Consider the following 15829-nt stretch of genomic DNA (forward strand, 5'->3'; position numbering starts at 1 on the left):
TATTCAGCATCTACAAAAAGATGGCTAATTATGTAAAAGAACTTACTGTAAAACCAATTTTTTAAGTCAGGTGGGAACATCGGAAGCAAAGTGTTAAGCAGTAAGATTCCAAATAGGGAAAACTGAAAATGTTTTTTTTGCATTATCAAAAATCTCCGAGAATCCACGAATCAAAAGCTGAATCACTTGGAAACCAAACACGAGATTATAAGTTTTTATTGACTCTGGTTTTTTGGTATTACTTATTCATTCAAGTAAACTTTGTAAGTAAAGAACTTCAAAGTCAATCAGTACACCTACCGATAGCTCTTTGCTCATTTGAAAAATGTTTAAGTTGGTTGAACAAACACAGAAACACTGAATTTAAGCACACTTTTGTTAAGGCAAAAACACTCGCAGAAGACTTAGAAATATTTTCATAATTTCAAAATAAACAGCTCCGAAAACAAACAAGCCATTTCAATTATAAAGACAATGATGAGCCTGTTATTGACCTTTTATATACATTTAAGCTAACATTTTTCAAAGAGACACTAAAATCTATTCTGTCATTAGAATACTTCTAAAAATAATTTAAAATGTTTCAATTTTTATCTGAGAATGACAGAGCCTAAAATACCTAAAATAGAAAACCAAAGGAGGTTTAGCATTTTCTAGTTACTCAAAAAAATGCTAAATCAAAAAAATTAAAGAAACTTTCTTAACGCAAGTTATAACTTTGCGAATTTGTTGGCGAAAATGTAAATAAAAATTATCTAAAAATTATTTGATAGCACATTATTTTTTTATTTGAACGTAAAACTAGAATCTGAATCAAATTAAGTTTTTTCAAATGTAGGACATATTTTTCATCACATTAGTATGATTAGAATTTTTATTTATTAATTCTTTGTCGTTTAAATAATTCTGTAATATGTGTATTAGCCTATACTATATTAGCATATTTGAGAGATGAATGTGACAAGGGATTAGACTAAAATTAAGTTTGTTTTGTGAACTAAAATCAAAAAGTAATCAAGATTTTAAAAAAATGTCTATTGCAGACAACATTTTTATTTCAATTTGGCCTATATGATTTCTTAGAGACAAGTTTTAGTTCAACGGTTTACTAGTCCAACAAGAAATTTTGTATATTTTTCACATTTTTATCGTTCTTTGATTAGAGAGCAATTCTAGATTTTTTATCTAAAAACTTGTTCATTAGCTGATTTATGAAAAAACATGTAACTATTATGTATTATTTTTCTAATAAGTTTTAAATCAATTAATTAAAAAAATCAAAATAATGTCAGGTGAGGATATCCTGCTACTGGTAACATGTAACCCATACAACCTGTTTCATCACTTACAACCTTATAGGATACGCTTTTTTCGGCAAAGGCTTGGAAATGCCAACTCTGACTTAACACAACCCCAATCTTGGGGTTCTTAAGCGGACATTACATGCAGGACCTTATATGCAAAAACTTAAGGGCTAAACAGATTCTAACTGTTAACCAGATTCGCACCTCTTCCTAATTTGTTAGACTAGCGTAATTGTATTTATAATACATTGTTTCCAGTTTAGGATGTTGGATCTTCTTGAGGCGTGGTATAGGTTTTGCCTGTATCTATGTTTTTAAGACTAGGCGACTCATTTTATTATCTTATAATGAGAATACAGCTCTCAAACTCACTTTTATGTTTCTGAGGCCGGTTGGTAGTCAGGTTTCCAGAATTCTGCTCTCAGAGAAGCTAATTTCATCAACAGCTATAAAATACCAGAGAACTAATAGTGCTATATTGCCTATGGATGGTGTTCTTGTTCGAATTTTTGGTGTCCATAATCAAAGCAACTTTTGAAGCCTTTTGTTACGGCTTCGGATCCATTGATAATAATAAGGCAATTGCAAGGATTTTTAGAAAGTGTACTGAGTACTAACGGTGCTTTGAATCAAGTTCTTTAAACAATTTAAATAATGACTAAAGTATTAAAAACTATAAAATACAAAGATCCATCGTCATTATCAAGTTCTTTAAATTTATTATTCACTAATATTCGAGGTCTTCAAAGTAACCTGTCTTGTGTTGAGCTTTTTCTATAAGTTCACCAGACCTACTGGCTCTTTAAAAAATTAATTTAAGATTAATTGTCTTATCTTTTGATCTTAGTGTTGATGTTTTATTTTTCTTTAACTTGTAAAAATTTCAATTGTCACATAACTAGTCTGGGGATTTACATTCGTGAAATATTCACCGGCTTGTCGGGAAACTAGGTTTAAATCCACAGACTATTCTTTTACTCTATTACTTTTATTTTGTTCTATATCGCTTTCTTTCATCTCAAGGCTGCACTCTTTTTGATGTTATTTCTGATCAAATTGACTACGCCTTTTCTCTTTATCCTTCAGCCAATATCATTTTTGGTGGTAACTTTAATGCCCATCAGAATGAATGGTTTGCTTACATTGTCAGCGACTCTTAAGGCGTTAAGTCCCACAACTACTGACTTTTTCAATTTCCAACACAAATAGTTAACTTTCCAACTCTCTTTTTATCATCAGAATTCTCTTATCATCTTACTTCTAACTTCTAACTTAAAGCTGACTGAGACACTTTCCTTGATTTTCTATGTGATGGACCTTGGGTTGAATCTTCTGTCTTCCTGCTGACAAATGTGCTTCTTATATAACTTCTTGGGTTCAGGCATGGAATCATTTATTCCCTCTCAACAATTCCAACTTTTAATTTTTAAGATTTCATCTCAAAAATTAGGGTCCAAAGTCTTCTGGAGAATCTTTGACAGAGTCTATAATAAAGACAAACCTGTTATTCCTCCTCTTTCGTTCAGATTTTGTTACCTTACCTAAATACAAAGATGAATTAGTTGCTAAGAATTTTGCATCAATCTTATCTCTTTATTCCACTAGTTACATCCTACCTGATATAGCCGACGGCTGTTTCATTGCTTGACATTGGTATCACTCCAGCTACTGTGTCTAAAGTGATTTTTTTAAATTTACATTAACAATCTCCTTGAAAGTCTCGCATCTAAGGTGGCATTGTTTGCTAATGATACTGCCATTTATTTTTGTCTTGATAAGAAATCAAAACTCTCTGATAGTTTGGAGGGGGCATTTGAGCTTGAAAAAGAACTCCTACAGCATGGGGTAATGGCTGGTAAGCTCTAACTTAAATAAAACTCAACTCTTTTTAGCTAATTGTTATCGCAACAACCTGAATCTTCCTATGTTTATGAACAATAATATACCTGATGAGTCATCTACCCTTTGTCTTCGAGGATTAACTCTCAATTCTTTTTTGGAAATCATCAAATCAATTGCAAAGTTAGCATCTGCTTAAGCTGCATCTCTTTATCGTGCCCCTTTTTATTGTGCCACTTTCTTACTGCGGATTCTGTTAATCTTTATCTTAATATCTTTTTTAATATAAATCTAAAATTTGTCCTTGTATGGAATACTGTTGCCATATGCAGTTTCTTGAATGATGTCCTTTCTCATTTAGACAAGGTGTAAAAACACATTCTAAACATACTTAGACCTTCTCTTGCAGCCAACCTTTAACGATTGTCAAACTGTCGTAATGGTGCTTCTCTTTCTCATTTCCATAAATGTTATGGTGGGCGCTGCTCTAAAGAGTTAATGTCTCTTGCGCCACCTAATAAAATTCATTCTCGTGCTACTCGTCATTCAAATAAGTCTTATCTTTTTACTGTGATTGTTCCTAAGTGCTATAATTGTTCTAATTTGCCTAATTTTTTTCATCGAACATCAGTTCTGTGGCGTTTGCTACCTTCATCTTGTTTAACTGATTCATATAATTTGCAATCTTTTAAGTTGTCTGTTAATTGTTATCTTGCTTTGTAAACTTCATCTTTTTTTTCTAGTACTTTCTAAAAGTGGTTGCTTGAAGCGTTGTGGGAAATGATGTTTAAAAAAAAATAATTTTTTTACAGTTTTAAGACAGTTTGTTTGCTCTAAACCATAAGTTAAATTTTTTCAGTTGAGTATATATTGTGCCGAACATCATTTTTAAATTATAATTGTTTTACAACATAAGTCGTACCATCAACATACACTATTACATATACTTTAGATAAGGCTTAATACCTCATTGATATAAATTTAAAAAGGTGACGGTTCTAGAATTTTTCCCTGAGAGATCTCACATTTAACATCAAGAACATTTGCTTTCATTTTTATGACTTAAGTTACATCAGTACCTCATTAGTTTAAGCCGCCGTTCTCAGTGCTAGCGTTTTAATGGTTATGCAGCCGTGTTGTAGCGGTTACAGTTCTTGATCAGAAAATCAAGAGCTCGGTTCTAGCTCAATAGGCAACATTGTTAAGAAAGGAGGCGTAAACTTCTTAGCTAATATTTATTCCACAGTGCTCTGTGATAAGACCGTGAGGACTTCTGGGAGCACCTTAATAACCACAAAAGAAAAAAAAAAACCTTGCTACCCGGTTATCTTTTAACCCATTAATACATTAGTCTTTTGAAACCATAATGTTTTAATTTTAATGACAAAACTCCGTGGTCAAATGTGTCAAATGTCTTTTCAATGCTTAAATAAATACACCATGTAGATTCAACTTTTATGGAAAGATTGAAATGTTTCAAATGTCAGTTCATTGATAACATTCTCAATTGAGCATCTTTTTGGACCAACATCACGGGTTTTGAAGTAGTGGGGCGCAATTGTCAATTTCTAAAAAAAAGTCCTCTTTATTATGAAATTTTTGAAACAAAAAAAAGTCCTTCAGGAAAACAAGAAATTGGGAAGGCCTGCACCCCATCCCTCTCCCCCACTCCAGTAGCGTTGGCCATGATATATTAGTTGTTTAAAGTCAGTAAGTGTAAACACGATTATAAATTACTTTTTTATAAGTTATAGAAAATACCCGGTGGAAAATGAGCTAGCCACTAGCTAGCGATATCAGAATTTTTAAGCGATGTTCTTTTTCTCGCATTATCGATATACGACTGCATATCGTAGCCTTATAACTTACGATGTTGTTACGATATATCAATTGCTACATATCGTTGCTTTGCTGCTAGCTACTCTATAACGACAGTTCAAAAGCTACTATGTGACTATACCCAACTATCGTCATAGCTATATGCATATACATGACGTGAGTTTTTATTTAGCAATTATATTAAAACATATTCAAATTAACATGCCGTAGTCGATATAAGTAGCTAAAAAGCTGTAATGTGTATACAATGTATACACATCACAGCTTTTTAGCTTTTGATATATGAGCGTTATGACTTTTTTTCAACCTCATGCTCCTGTACTGTAGTTTGATGAACTTTTACCTAAAAAGCACGAAATGAACTATTATTTGCATATCTTTTAAAAAAAGTTCACCCCGCCATTAAAAAATCGGTTTTATTTCAAAATAGGTTTTTCAATGGCGGGGTGAACTTTTTTCAAGAGATATGCAAATAATAGTTCATTTTGTGCTTTTTAGGTAAAAGTTCATCAAACTACAGTACAGGAGCATGGGGTTGAAAAAAAGTCGTAACCCTAGTATACGTACCACAGCTTTTTAGGTAGCACTATTATTAAATTATTGCAGGTAACTATGGCATAACGACAAGTCTGTAAGTTACTAAAGTATTCTTACTTAAATTGCAACAATCATATTTCAAATATCCTCCGTGCACGAAACATTCGATGATATTTAATCCATAAGTGTTTTAAAAGTTCTGATTATCATTTTATCATAAAAGCCTACACTACCTACATAAAACCAATTTTAAAATATTGCTCTCCGCTTTTATTTTAACAGCACTTTTAATGTAGTCGAATTGATCCGGATTGTGGTATAAAGCATGGACAATAACCTTTTTTGCGGTTTTATTAATAAGTTCATGGCACAAAGACTCGTTGTTTGCTAAACTTAGATTTGACTTAACTTGATACAATTATGAGAGTTTAATATAAATACGCAAATCCAATTTTTAGTATAGCATCTTAAAATTAGTTCTGAGAATTTTTACTTCTTACTAAAATTAATTTTAACAAGTCAATATTTTGTGGAACTTCTCTTTAACTAGAGTTGTTGACTGGAAGGTTTTGTAGAATTCGGGAAAAAAAAACTTATCCTTGAAAAGAGATATTGAAAATGAAAAATTAACTTTTTTCGTACAGAAATAAACAAAACATTTAAAACCTCAGATGTTCATTTCACAAGTACTCATTCCAAAATATAGCATTTCGCAGATCAAATTTCAAAATAAAGCTTTTTTGCTATATACGAAATTAGGGCTTTTGGATGTAGCATTTTCGAATCGAGTACTTTCGCTTCGAAGTCCATTATAAAAATTTGTTAGCTAAATCGATTGAATTGTAAATTTTAAGCATTTTTATGTAGCAAAATATTTGTAGTTGAATGTTATTTTGAGAATCACAAAATCTTTACAACAAGTTAGTTGTGTAGAAGCCTGAAAAGATGACTTGTTTTAGCACTCTTTATCAAATATGTGGTTTTAAAATATGGCTTTTGGATTAGTGGAAAGCATTTCTAACAAAACTAGAAGTATTTCATTGACAATTTTTTCTGTAACTAAGAGCGTTGCTAGGTAGTTTTGAACTTAGGTGGTTGTAAAAAAATTTAATTTAATAATATAAAAAAAGTGATTTTTGAATTAAGTTTTCATTGCTTTTACATTGTTTTTATTTTCAATTTACTTTTATCTGAAAAAAAATAAATCTGAAAAAAAATAAAATTAAAAAAAAGTTATTACTTTTTGAAAGGGTTTTCCCTTGAAGGTTTCTTGTTTATTTCTATAAATAGCCCATTGTGTGAACTAAATCCCTTATTTTGCCATGTCCCATCAACAGAAACTCCAATATCTACAATTTCATTAGGAGATTTCCCTTTCCTGATTTCTTGTACAGCTTCATTCGTACTTTCAATAGCAACAGTTTGTTGTTAATTGTGGTTGTAATTTTGTTAATAACATTATACCTTTTATTGTTTTTATTTTATTATTTATAATCCTTTTGGGATATTCATAAGAGTGATAAACCGGCATACACCAATCTTTTATTAATATCATACCCTGCTACATTTTTTGGTGTGTCAAAGTCTAATTTGAAACCACAAACACAATTTAAAGATAAATTTGATGATTAAATTTAAAGATAAATTTGATGATAAATTTGATGGTGATTAAAGATAAATTTGATGCATATCTCCCTTGCAAGACTTTTTATTCTCGCTTCACGACAACTGTGATAGTTGCAAACACTCTGGACACCCAAGTTTATCAAAAATGAATGCAAGAAATTCTATATCAATAAACCTGTAGCCATTGGCACATTTTGAGTATCCACTTGGTACCATTACTTGTTTCACTTTTGTGAAGCAAGTAATGGTACCAAGAGCCTACCATATTGACACCATTACTATTAACATTATTTACATCAATATTTCCCCCTTGAAATTATTTCTATAAACTTATTTCTATAAACAATTCACAAAACTTTATGATTGGCTGCATAAAGGAGCAGTTTTAAAAATACTTTTGGTTTTTTGGATGATTATTTAAATTGTTATTGAATCGCACTACGACATTGTTTGCTTTTTTTCACGCGACATGTGCTCTGTGGTAAGACCGTAAAGACTTCTTGGGGCACTTAAACAAAATTAAAATAATAATAATAATAATAATAATAATAATAATAATGATAATAATAATAATAATAATAAAAGATTCAGTAGTTAAAGAGTTAAATAAATTTCTAAAGTGATAACTTCAGTGTTCAATTTGACAGTTCAGTAATTGTCAGATGTTGTCCATAACTATATTGACAACATTGTCAAATTACTGCAGGTACGCGCGATTGTTTGTTTATAACAAATATTACGCTGGTCTAAAAACAGATTGTTTACATTAGCAACCATTAATTAAATTTTTAATGTCTATTATATAAACATTCAAAAATTTAAATAATGGTTGCTAAGGTAAACAACCTGTTTTTAGAACAGCGTATATAGATTACCCATTTTTCTATATTAAGATTCCCTGTTAAATGAGCTTTTAATAAGTTTTGGTAATGTATTCTTTAAGTGTTTTTGTTGTTCAACAAATTTATCATTAGGTGGTTTATAACGAACAGTTTTAAAAATACTTTTGGCTTTTTAGATAATTATTTCAATTATTATTGAATCGCAACTACGTCACTGACACTGATTTCTTTGTCATATGATTTTTTTGATTATTTAAAATGTTTAAAAACACACTCGCGGCTTCGCTAATGTTGTTTTTCCTAATTTCCTAAGTGATGAACTATAATCAGAATGAAAATTCAAAAGACAATTTAAAATTTGTCGGAATCGTAAAAGTGAAACTATAATTAAAATGTTAATGAAAAAGATAACAAACATAACAATTTAAATTACCCAACCTGAAAACTAAATGAAAAAACAACAAAGAAATTGTTAAAAATACCACGTTGTTTAAATTTAAGAAGCAATATTTTCAATCAAAGATGTTGAGTGACATAACTATGTTTTCACCTTATAAAATTAAAGTAGCTATAAAAGAAATTTTTTGACTTCAGGTATTCTATAATGATATAGAGAAATTTATCATATATGGCATCTTTTAACCTAAACAAACCTCTGAGGAAGAACGAAATATTGTCCTCTAAAAGACTACAGAAAATCAATTTAAACAAACCAAGATAAATGGATCTTTTAGTTCGTTTTAATATAAATGGATCTTTTAGTTCAGCTCTCATTAATTCAAAATTAATGAGAGCTGAACTAAAAGATCCATTTATAGCAAGTTTTATTATAGCATAAAATAGAAACCAATACAGTAATATCCAGGGAAAAAAATTAAATCAACTACTAATATTTAAACCAAGTTATCTTGTGAACACTGAAAATCTGTTCAATGATGTTAACAATAATAAGTAAAATGAACTCAAAAAGAATTTGAACAATGTAAATTTGATCATAAATCTTTAACATTACGAATTTGAGTGAAATAAATAAAGAACTATCCAACTATAGTTGGATAGTTCTTTATTTATTTCACTTAAAAAAAAGAATACAACGCCGTTTTATAATAATAATAATAATAATAATAATAATAATGTACACTGTGACAATTGATGAAATCAATTGTGGAGCACAATAACAGAAGATGTTGTGCTATAACAGCTATAAATGTTTTAAAAATAGCATTGTTTGCTTTTCAATGTATATAAATATTATTTAGTATTTAATAAATAATTTTTGCAATAATCTGATTTATCAAGTTTATTTTTGAATTGGTCAATCGTTCTTGATTCGACAATATGTGGTGGTAAACCATTCCAAGCATTTACGACTCTACACGAAAAGAAATTATATCTAGCATTACTCTTACAGTATGCCTTTGTTAACTTTTGGTTATGACTACGAAAATTGTAAGTTTTTAATTGAACTTTAGATATTGAGTCGTTTATCCAATTTATTTCCTCATAACCGTTCTGTATTTTATATTGAAAAATAAGATCTCCTCTTAAACGACGTTCTTCTAGAGTTGTTAATTTCAATAACTGTAGTCTTTTTTCATATGGCATTTTTTTAAAAGCTGGTACTAGTTTTGTTGCCCTTCTCTGTACTTTTTCTAACTTTAAGATGTCTTGCTTCAGATAAGGACACCATACTTGGATTGCAAACTCAAGATGGGGTCTTACAAAAGTCGTATATAATTTTTTTGCCATATTCGAGTCAAAATATTTAAAAGTTCGTTTAATAAGAGCAAGCATTTGATTTGATTTTCCGACAGCTTTATCAATATGACTGGTCCATTTTAAATTAGATTGCATCATTACTCCTAAATCTCGTTCTACTTTTGATGTTGCTAAGATATTATTCTGTTGAGTTTCAGCGTCGAACATTGAATAAGTTATACATGGATTTTTAAAGCCAATGTGCATAATTTTACACTTTTCATAGTTAAATTTCATTAACCATAATGACGACCATTTCATAATATTATCAATATCTTGTTGTAATTTGTTTATGCGAATATCTTCATCCGATTTAAAAATATTTATAATTTTGCTATCATCTGCATATAATTTGATATTATTTTTTAATGTGTCTGGCAGATCGTTTATAAAAATAAGAAATAGAAGAGGCCCGAGGACAGAACCTTGTGGAACTCCACTCTCGACTGTTAGCCATTTTGATACACAATCCCCTAAAATTACTCGTTGCTTTCTATTATGTAAATAGGCTTCTATCCAATTTAGAATTACTCCATAAATACCATATGATTTTAACTTTAACATCAATCGCATATGAGGTACTTTATCAAAAGCTTTTGAGAAATCTGTATACAACATATCAACACACCAGCCATTCTCAATAGCATCAAATAAAATATCTTGTGTTTCTAGTAGATTAGTAGTACAGCTTTTGTTCTTTCGAAAACCATGTTGGTTACTATTTAATAAATTGTTTGTTAACATGTAATCCATTATTTTGTCACCTAAGATTGATTCAAGAATTTTGCATGGTATTGACGTTAATGAAATTGGTCTATAGTTTGCTATAGTATAGTTTATATAAATAAAATCTACATGACCAGGGCTGAAAGAAGATATCATTTGCCTTATCACTACGCCCCGACGGGCTTTCATCAGCAAGCGTGTACAACCATTAAAATTTAAACTTAAAACTACTTTGTACCATATTAAAAAAAAATTAAAATTTTACAAGTATATTAAGATCAGTTACTAATCTATAATCAAAAGAAAATCGTAAATAAAGATAAAAATAATGATAATAATAATAATTACGCCTAAAAACAAAAAATACATTAATAGCCACTTAATAAGATAGTTCTTAAAAAAGAAAAAAAAAATTAAAAATTAAAAAAAGAAAAAAATCTTAAAAAGAATTTAATTCATTAACATCGTTAAGAAGTTTTTGTTTGAGTTTTTGTTTGAATAGAGAAAGCGAAGAACAATTTATCAGCTGGTTATGTAATAATAACCTGAAGAAGATAGCGAATGAAAAATAGTTTGACGATTCAACAAGCAACATAACTTTTTCGTTTTAAAGCTGCCCATAAAATATTATTTTGACATGCTTTTATGATTTGTAATATCTGACTCAGGGGCAAATCTCGTTAATAAAATGAGGGTGTAAATCCTTAAAAAGTACTAGCTGACTTTTAAAAAAAAGACTCCTCAAAACTTAAAATCACCATTCTGAAATGTGTCAAATGTGTCGACCAACCCACTATGTTTCTCAAAAAACTGACTATAACTTAAAAATCGCCTACTTTGGAGTGAAAAGAGGTATATAAATTCCCCGTAGATTTGCCCCTGATTTGACGGTCACTAATTTGCGTGAAACTATGAGTTATATACAAACATACCATAGATATATGTATAGGGGAACCTGTTGTAACTTTGACCACTTTTTGCTTTAAAGCGTTTTTTGCGTAGTCTATTGAGTAAACTTAAACCGTTCAAACTATATGATATTCTTTCATATTTTGCTCAAAAATTATACTTAGGACTTTTTTTCCTTAGACCAAGAAGTATCTTTTACCCGCGTTTAAAAAAAAGAAGTCAATTTTTACCTTTGACCGATGCGTGTTGTTCCTTTAACCGAAACGTTATTATAAAAAAAATCATGCAATGTTTGAACCTCTTTAATATTTTAGCTTGTTATATATTATATAGCAACTTCTGGCCTACCTTATGTCAATAAAAAAACAAATCAAACTATTTTGTAAGCAATCCCAATTTTCTAAATAAAATTAGAAAAATCAATCCGTACAATCTTGCAAAGATTTGTGTATCGAAGTTACGATATTCAGGCAGTATTACTAATAGTATTACTAATTTTTTTTAATAAAATCAGCTGTTATAACTATTTAGATAAAGTCACATATTTTCTTTAGTTTTTATTGCTCAAAGGTACAACACCCTAGTCTGTTCAAGGTACACGAGATGGGTTTCTTTAACAATTATCGTCTTAATCCCCATTTACGGTCGGACATAATCATCCAAACTTTTCCATAACAAAAAAATGATGTTAGGTTATGTTTATGTCGTAGATGAATCAAACAACAATTTATCACATTTTTAAAATCAGAATAAAATTAACACAAATATTTACTTTTAAGAGCTAAAATCTATAATTACTCGTGGATCGATACCATCTATCCCAAGTATGATGTTTTACGGCAAGAAGAGTCGTTATGGACTATTATTTCAAATGGCACTTCACTAATAGTAAGCCGACAGAGTAGAGTGACCAAAGGTACAACGTGGCCAAAGGTACAACAGGTTTTTCCTACATGATTGAAAAATCATTAAGCAACATTTTTATTTAAACAATAAATAATAGCATTTTATTTTTGTTTTGTATAACAGTTCTTCTAAACATAATCTTCTCCGTATAACAGTTCTTCTAAACATAATCTTCTCCGTAAAAACAAGTTTCGAAATACTACTTTTGTAAGAGACTGTTGCAAAAGTATTTTTTCGAAATGGATCTTTTCGCAAATTTTTTTTCGCAAGTCATTATTACGGAGCTTAAATATTTAATTCTGTAATAGCATTTATAATACTGTGGATAAAGATGCGAAATATTCGCAAGTCGTGTATTTCGGCGAAAAATCTTTTACTAGCACTGTTAGTTATATTGTAATATCATAATAATAAAATATAATATATATATATAATCTTAAAAAAATTCTTTTAGGGTTATTTCATTTTAGCTTTGATAATTGAATGGTCATCAAAGGAAATAATATGTCCAGTGCAAACTTTGATAAAAATTGAGGATGCTACATTCAGTCCTGTTCTTACAAACTGTGCTTACTGTCAAAATAAAAATGTGAAAAACTGTTCACAAAACATTACTGGAATTATTCAAAAAAAGTGTGACAGAAACAATTATTGTGTTATTCAATCCAACGTAGACTTATATGGCGACCCGTGTTTGGGGTTTACTAAATACACCAATGTTTTGTACTTTTGTTTTTCAGAAGGTTAGTACTATATGGTTATTATAAAAGAAATATAAGATATATGGTATTTTTGTCGGTAGATATAACGGCTTTTATAAAATGTATATATTTCTGAAGAAATATCATGCCGTTAGCATTTTAGGCTGTTATTAAAAATAGTATTTTTTTAAAAAAAAAATTTTTTTCAATTTAATAATATTTTTCGCGTTACTAATAAGCATAAAATTGTTATAATTTTTAAAACTTCTTATTTTTTATTGCATTATTAAATAAAAGTATTATCTATCAAATGAGCTATTGCAAAATTATTTTGCACGTAAGCTATATCAAATAAACTGATTTCTAATGATGGCGTATTTAAAGTACTTTTTTTAGTGAAAATTTTACTTAAATAATGAAATACTTTTGCGGTCCAGGGTGCTTAGAAATTTGAGACTTGAAACATCTTGCCTAATATGTATATTATCGATATATTTCAAAATGCCTTTCTTTTTCAAATTTAAAACGCAGAGGTCTACAGTACATTGTTGATAATGACCGTGAATTTCGTTAAGCTGGGTACCTTTTTTCTATTTGAAAAGCCACACAAGTCCAATGGCACTAGGCAAGTAATAAAAAATGTCTTCTCATTGTTTTAATTTCTTGTTACTGTTCCTTGCGATATTTGTTTATATATGGACTGTCCTGTGGCACCATTAAAGTCTATTTTGTATCTCAGAGAAAGTCTATGCATAAACATACATACATACATACATACATACATACATACATACATACATACATACATACATACATACATACATACATACATACATACATACATACATACATACATACATACATACATACATACATACATACATACATACATGCATGCATTCATACATACATACATACATACATACATACATACATACATACATACATACATACATACATACATACATACATACATACATACATACATACATACATACATACATACATACATACATACATACATACATACATACATACATACATACATACATACATACATACATACATACATACATACATACATACATACATACATACATACATACATACATACATACATATATACATACATACAAACATGCATACATACACAAATACATTAAATTGAAAGATGAAATAATCAGTCAAGAAGGTTTCAATTGTAATTTCGGTCACTTTCTGATGTAACTGGTATTTTCTGATGAAATGATGGCAACTAACACTTTCTGATGAAAGACTTTATAGATAAACTCGGTTGTCAGCTTACCCTTGTTGCCAACTAGACCCGGTCTCCCTTACTCTAGGTTTTTTTTAATCAAGTGCATTGCATTTGAATTTAAAGTGATTGTTATTGGAGATTTCTTTGAACATCTATTTCAGTATGTTGATAATTTAATATGCGTAGCAATCATCAAACTTGCAAAAAGATTTTAGGTAACCAACTGCTTCAGTCTTTTTCTGACTATTTTTTCTGGTTAATTTTAAAGTTTTTTACCCAGGTTATGATGGTGAAATAGTTGCTGGAAAAACATGTTTTTGATAGTTATCTGAGAATCCAAAGAATTGGGGCAAACGGCTGCAATAATGTTTTACTTTTTACATTTCCTGCAAGTTTCAACAACTTTTGCAAACATAAAAGGAGACCTTAATATTTTCATTTGCAATTTTGAGATGGTTCAACCATTTCATCAATCCCAGAGAGTAATCTACTTTTTGCCGGTAAAAATTTTAATATCTAAGATGGCTGTCTTTAACTAGAATGCATCGACTACTCTAAACAAGACAACTACTTGACAACTTGTATTAAATGAGTTTCATCACCCTACTGAACAAATCACAAACTTTTATGAGTATTATCTTAGATATATATTTATATTATATTTATATTATTAACTATTTATATTATATTTATATTATTGCTGCTGATATATAACTATTTATATTATATTTATATTATTGCTACTGATATATAACTATTTATATTATATTTATATTATTGCTACTGATATATTACTATTTATATTATATTTATATTATTGCTACTGATATATAACTATTTATATTACATTTATATTATTACTACTTATATATAAATATTTATATTATATTTATATTATTGCTACTGATATATAACTATTTATATTATATTTATATTATTGCTACGGATATATAACTATTTATATTATATTTATATTATTGCTACAGATTTATAACTATTTATATTATAATAATAATACTAATATATAACTGTTTTTTTTCTGTGGAACTAATGAAGTGAACATGAAAACTCTATAAAAATAGCGTTCCTATAAAAAATTGGTCAGTTAGTGGCAGGCATAAACATAAAATCAACAACAAAACAAGAGATGTGAGACGTAAATCAAAAAGCTCATAATGGATTAAAAACTAGTGCATGGAGAGTCTCTGACATTAAAGTTTATCCTTTGAACAAGAATTATTTTGGGATGGGTTTAGTCTTGTATGGGATCTGAGTAAAAACCTGTTTGCAAATGTACTCATACCTGAGGGAAATCCTCAATGAATTTAACACAAGTATAGAAAAAAATTGGGGCAGATCTCGCCAAAGTTTAAGGGTTTTTGTTCCCATGCTCCAATCATCGTAGTTTTTTGCAAAGCATCCTTATTTGATATAAGTATAAACGTATAAATGTTTGTAGTTTTCTCTATATCTGGAAGTTAGGTATCTGAAACATCAAAATATGGTGCATCCGCCCCTGCACTACATTTTTTAATTAAAACAAAATTTAAAGCGGCACATAAAAATAAAATTGCTCATACCACG

At 29.3% G+C, this 15829-nt stretch overlaps 1 protein-coding gene across 3 annotated transcripts in view; it reads left to right on the plus strand.

The window, feature by feature from the left end:
* Positions 1–15829, plus strand: part of LOC105850306 (uncharacterized) — a 110571-nt gene that overhangs the window by 65433 nt on the left and 29309 nt on the right. For all 3 annotated transcript variants that reach the window (XM_065817391.1, XM_065817390.1, XM_065817392.1), the window contains one exon: positions 12757–13029. In XM_065817391.1, the coding sequence (XP_065673463.1) occupies positions 12757–13029 (273 nt within the window). The remainder of the gene's footprint in view (positions 1–12756; positions 13030–15829) is intronic.

This window comes from Hydra vulgaris, chromosome 14 (assembly GCF_038396675.1).
Source record: "Hydra vulgaris chromosome 14, alternate assembly HydraT2T_AEP".
Classification (NCBI taxonomy): domain Eukaryota; kingdom Metazoa; phylum Cnidaria; class Hydrozoa; order Anthoathecata; family Hydridae; genus Hydra; species Hydra vulgaris.